Here is a 5,956-nt window from a genome sequence, read left to right as displayed (position 1 = left end):
CCCCCCCCAAAAAAAAAACAAGCAGGAAAAACCCAAACCACCAAGGAAAAGAGCCCAAAGTTCTGTCTGGGTGGTCCAGATCAAATATGGATTTTGCTTTAATAATGTCGAGGTGAGGGTGGCGGGCACTGTTATACATCCTATTATACAGGAGGCCACTGTGAAGTTGACCGGCCTCGGTTTTCAGCTCCAACTAACATCCTAACTCACGCAGAGTCGACCTCTCTGGGTTGTTGATGGTTACATTTATAAAGCATTTTTCTTCCATATCCATGAATGCTTTTGAATGACCTAACATCACTTTCTCCTTAAAAAGGTGCTTCAGCTTTTGGTGGAAGGTAACTAAGTACATTTGTACAATTCCAAGTTCATTATGACGTGACTGAGTCACAGCTGACAAAAAAAAAAAACATCTTTTGAAGGTATTTATGTGGTATAAAGTTCTCATAACTATATCTGAGTAGAAGATTTTAAACAATCTCTACCTTGGTGAAAGAAGGTTGGGATCCCTATCTTTGTTCCCTTGACACATCTAATCAGCACTCACTACATACTGGCTGGAAAGTACTTCCAGGGCACCCAGGCTTCTCCAGGAGCGACAACGGAGCTTGGGTTTCACTCCATCCTTGCCTACCGTAAGACAATACTTTCCTATGCGCTTATCAATGTCGGGCTCCATGTCCATATCAGAGCCAGAACGAAGTGATCAGTTCTCCAGACTGCAAGTAAAAAGTCTGTGGTTCACCCGGATCAGATTAAGTGGCCCTATGCACGGGAAAGATAGGTTTTAAATGTCTCTCTACATCAGCTCCTTTTATCCACCTGTCTGTGGGAGCATCGTGGATTACTCGAAACTCATTTTCCTCGCTCTTAGATGGAGGAGAAACTACCTCCTTACTTTGAGACTCTGCTCCAATGGTTTAAAACTTTATCAGAACTCATTTGTCTTCTGGAAGAAACAATAACATAACTCGGGTGGGCTCAGGTCATCAGAGTAGACACAAGAGGTGAGGACAGGGAGGCTGCGAATGCCATTATGAATCCCGCACAGCAGAACTGCTGGGAGCTGGGAGTGAACGCAGGCTCCTTCAGCCCCGTTTGTGTTTGTGACGCACTGGCCTGGGTGTGTCTGCAGTGTCTGAACCAACTCAGAGATGAGAGCAGATTCTCACTCTCTTACCTGCTCCTGGAGGACTTTCAGCAATGCTTGCGTGTGAGACTGTTCCTCCTTCGCCTGCTCCAACTCGGACGTTTTGTTGTTCAGCTCCTCCTGGATGGCCAGCAATTGCTGTGAAGTCAAGAGACAGTTGGTGTGAGGAGGGCCAAAGGCCAAGGGAATGAGTGATGTTCGCAATAGCCTCCAGACAACATCAAGGGATTTTTGTTGTTGTTTCTAAACACAGAGGTTTCATACAAACACCAGGTAACTTCTTCGGGCAGCGGATAACAGTTTAACTCTGGGTCCAAGGAATCCAATGCCCTTTTCCCGCTTCCATGAGTATCTGGACATGCACACACACATTAAAAAAGAAATCTTTGAAAAAAGCTAAATATGAAGCCAAAGCCTACTTGCTCAGTTTTCCTTAATTTCCATATTAAAGTGAAGCTAGCTTTATGGCAATCTGGTACAGCTATTTCCCCAAGTGGCAGGAGCCACAAAAGATCTTTCTACTTTCTCTGTTATGACGGAAATACTTTATTGCATCAGCAGGACAGAAGTCCAACTGCAATACATATATCAGCTGAGAAAACTGCTGATATAAGCTGTCAAAACACTAAGCTATGGCCTACACCACAATTTTCAGGCAGGGCCACTGAAGGGATTTTGTGAACCTTGAGCTTTCCTTGCTCTATCAATTGTAACTCATCTGGAGGCTTAGCTTGTCTGCCCAAAGCCCAGGGCTGCCCTGCCCTGGCTGTCTGAGGTTAACATGCATGTGGGCTAGAGAATATGTTCAAAGGCTGCAAATCAGGCCCTGGAAACAGCGATGTCTATCCAAAGCCCCTTGACAACAAAGGACCAGTTTGAAAACACAGAAGAGAGTGTGTTCCTACTGTGGCACATAACTAATGCTTTTCTATGGAAAGAGTAGTGTTCCTACCTTGAGGGGCCCTCCTCCGGAATCAGGTCACGGAGCAGCTGGCCAGTTGCTAACCACAGAATCCAAGGTACCCTCACACTAGAATTTCTCATGCTTATGCCCACCACTCAGAAGGAGCTCACTGAATCTTCAATACCATGGGTTTTAGTGGAACTGGGTATGGGAAGTGCTCACAAAAACTAAACCAAAAGGAAACACCCCTACCTACCCAACACACACACACACACACACACACACACACACACACACACCATGCCTTTTTCTGGGCTTGTTAGGACAACTGCCTATTTTGAAACTATAGATTTTTAAATCTCCCTTGGTTTCTCCATATAAACAATGACTTCTCGCACAGCTCAGTTCCTCCTATTCTGTGATCCTGGCTCCCTCTGACAACTCACAAGCATTCACTGTGTATCAGCAGCCTACAGCACAGAAATGTGGGGACCCTTCAGATCCTGTGGCATACAGAGAAGCAGGTAAAAGACAAGAGCAACAGCGGGCTATGCCCTGCTCACTCGCATCCATCGCTGGCCAGACGGCAGCCGGAAGTGGTCTGATATTCTGATATCAGCTGATGTCAGCTGTTTAGCCTTACTAGAAAATTACAAATCTAGAGTAAAAGGAATTCCCACACAAGCGTGAAGATGTGAATAGAAATCTCCAGAATCCATGTATCCCTGGGTTCAGTGGTTTGTGTTTATAATCCCAGGACTTCTAAAGTGAGGTAGGAGGTGGAGGCAGGCAAATCTGAGAAAACTGAGAGCCAGCTAGCTTGATGGATGCACTGGGGAGACATGAGACCCCCACCTCTAACAAGGTAGAAGGCAAAGACTGAGACTAAAGGTTCTCTTCTAACTTCTACACGTGCTGTGTGGCATATACACATCTACACTCGAAAATGAAGAGATGAATGGACGGACACACACATACACACACACACACACACACACACACACACACACACACACACACACACACGGAGTATTTTAAAAACATTTCAAACCCAACTTTTAATTCGAGAGAGCAAAGTGAACAGGAAATTGTCTTCAAAGGTAAGGAACGTTTATCTGCTCACTGTCCGGCAGCGGAGGGTTCATTGTATCAAGGGTGGTCATCTATGTGCCCTAAACTGTGAAGCTGTGCAGACCCTAGATATGGGGGAAGTACATGATCATGTACAGCTTGGCTAGAGAGGCCAGGTCACACAGCGCTTCTTTTTAATCTGGCCACATTCACAGGAAGGGATCTGGACACCGCCTCTGCAGGAGCCGGTCTGTGATCTGAAAGTCCTGCTTGTTGACCTTCTACAGTATCTGTAACGAACATTCTGTTTTAGTAATAAGGGAAAAAAATCAGATGAACTTAAGATTAGGGAAAAGACTTGGATATAACTCTTAGCTGTTACTATCAACCGCGAATAAATGAAAAGCTTGGTAGAGCCCTCCGTTACACACACGCACACATGCGTGCATGCACGGAGGCATGCACACATGCATGCACGCACATGCGAACACACACCCTTCCCCTGACCTTACTTCACACATAAGTTTCCATTTGTTCTCATCTTTCTTTGAATTTTATCTTTAAACAAAGATCTGTGTTCATCCTCACTCCCCTTCCTTCCTGTGAACAGACAATCTCTTTGATGATTATAATGTCTGGGCTTTTATTTGAACTCATTTCTCCCCCCCCCCCCCAAACATATATATTGCTGTTGTTTTGCATGTATTTTTCTGGAACACTACCATGTTCCTTACCGTTTACTATATTTTCAATATGGCTTACATTTTTAGGATTGGCCTGTGTCAACATTTTGTGCGTTCTCTGTGGGGTACATGGACCCAACTCACCCAATCTGCCCTTCCAGTGGAGAATCGGCACCTGCTGTTCTCTCAGACTACGCAAGACCGCAGTGGACCCACCAGCACACACTCCCTTACTGTCTTGTGGGAGGATTTCCCTGAGCCACTCTTGTAGCCGTCCTATTTCAAGGGCATGGGCATGCTTGAAAGGTCCATGTTGAAGCTGACCCACATGATTCCTGTGCAGAACCACTTACCCTCCCCACATGCAGAAGGAAGACAGCAGTCAGCGGGCTCACCTTTGTCAGTGATAGGACATAAAGAGTCCTCTTTGTAGAGGGCAAGGGAAGGCCTGAGTGGACGTGTACTGTTTGCCAGGGGTGCTGACACGTCAAGGACCCCGGTGCCTCAGAACCACAGGAATGGTGAGGCCTTCCACCTGAGGCCCAGAGGGATGGCAAAGCCTTCTGTGGAACTCTTTGTGGATGCTGACAGTGTTTGTAGAAAATGTCCACTATCACTTTCTCCCCTTAGATGTTTACAGCCTGAAGACTGCTCCCCTGCAGGGCCTGTTCCATGTTCAGCTGTATATAATAATCCTTCCTCCATGTTCAGCCATATTTAAAAACCCCACCTCCTTGTTTGGTTGTATTGAATACCTGCTCCCACCTCCTTGTTCAGCTGTATGCAGCAGACCCCAGTCCTATCCCTTGCTGCCAGTTCAACTGTACATAAGAAACACCCTGAGCTTCTGGGTGGGGGTGCTCTAGCTTCTCTATATGAAAGCCAGACCCACATGAACCCAGCTTTTCTGTGCGTCCTTGTGTTTGTCTTTTGTTTATTCACTCACTCTCCCAGTCAGGTCAGTCCTTGGACCACTCAGGATGTGGCTCTTTGTTTTGCAAAGTGCCCGTTTTTCTATTGCCTCCTGACTACAAGCAGCTGGTCAGATGCTTGCAAGCTCTGAGTTTTATTTCTTAAAAGAGCACTCAAGGACAGGCGGTTTTCCATTCCCACCCCCACCCCTGGGATACTAATACTGCTTGCTTTCTGGGACCCATAGAAGCCCAGTTAACCCTGAATCACTAGAGGTGGCACCCAGGCATTGATTACTTTTCTGAGTCTCCATGTATAATCCTAACGAGTAACAGGGGCTGTGAGACACGTCACGGTTTCCTTCTGTTCTCATGTAACTCTCGCTGGCCACATGTAGTTCCAGTCCCTATCATTCCACTTCATGTAACTCTCACAATGTGGTTCCAGTCCCTACCACTCCACTTCGACTGTTCTGAAATCATCAGTTCTTATAGCACCTTCTTTTCTTCTCCCAGCATGCTCTCTGCAGTGATGCTATGTATGCCCCGGGGCTTTAGCTTGCACACTTACATGTGTTGGCTGTGTATAAAGTTGGTCTTTTAGGTCCTTACTTTCTCTCAGTAGGCACTAGCCCCTCAACTAGCCATGCTTCAACCTGTGCCTGTTAACATGTCCTTGCTGTTGACCACCTCTCTCCTCCTTTCCTGGTGTCCTCCTTAGGGCCCTACCTGTTCTTTTACCTATGCCTTGCTGTCACCAACACCACCAGCTTTTCTCCGGATGCTGCCTGCCCCACTGATATCCATCCTGAACTCCACAAGAATTAAAGGGCTAAAGGGCTAAAGGACAACGTGAATCCAGGGCAGTCAACACAATTTTGAACAAGAGCCTTGTGTCTTACCTAGGGTTACTATTGCTATGCAGAAACACCACGACCAAAAACAGCTTGGGGAGGAAAGGGTTTATATGGCTCACACTTCTACATCTTAGTCCATCCCTAATGGAAGCCAGGACAGGAACTCAAACAGGGTAGGGACCTGGAGGCAGGAGCTGATGCAGAGACCACTGAGGCATGCTATGCTGCTCACTGACTTGCTCCCAAGGCTTGTTCAGCCTGCTTTCTTATAGAGCCAAGGACTACCAGGCCCAGGGATGGCCCCACCCATAACGGGTTGGTCCTTGCCCCATCAATCACTAAGAAAACACCTTCCAGCCAGGTATTTTTTTTTTTTTTTA

The 5,956-nt window shown here is 46.5% G+C and overlaps 1 protein-coding gene across 14 annotated transcripts in view; it reads right to left on the bottom strand.

Moving 5' to 3' along the window:
• Enox1 (ecto-NOX disulfide-thiol exchanger 1) overlaps positions 1-5,956 on the bottom strand; it is a 569,119-nt gene that overhangs the window by 67,298 nt on the left and 495,865 nt on the right. For all 14 annotated transcript variants that reach the window (XM_031363000.1, XM_031362997.1, XM_031362998.1 and 11 more), the window contains one exon: positions 1,181-1,288. In XM_031363000.1, coding sequence (XP_031218860.1) covers positions 1,181-1,288 — 108 coding nt within the window. The remainder of the gene's footprint in view (positions 1-1,180; positions 1,289-5,956) is intronic.

Source organism: Mastomys coucha, unplaced genomic scaffold (genome assembly GCF_008632895.1).
Source record: "Mastomys coucha isolate ucsf_1 unplaced genomic scaffold, UCSF_Mcou_1 pScaffold9, whole genome shotgun sequence".
NCBI lineage: Eukaryota > Metazoa > Chordata > Mammalia > Rodentia > Muridae > Mastomys > Mastomys coucha.
The sequence above is the reverse complement of the archived record's forward strand: the minus strand, read 5'-3'. Positions and strand labels throughout refer to the sequence as shown.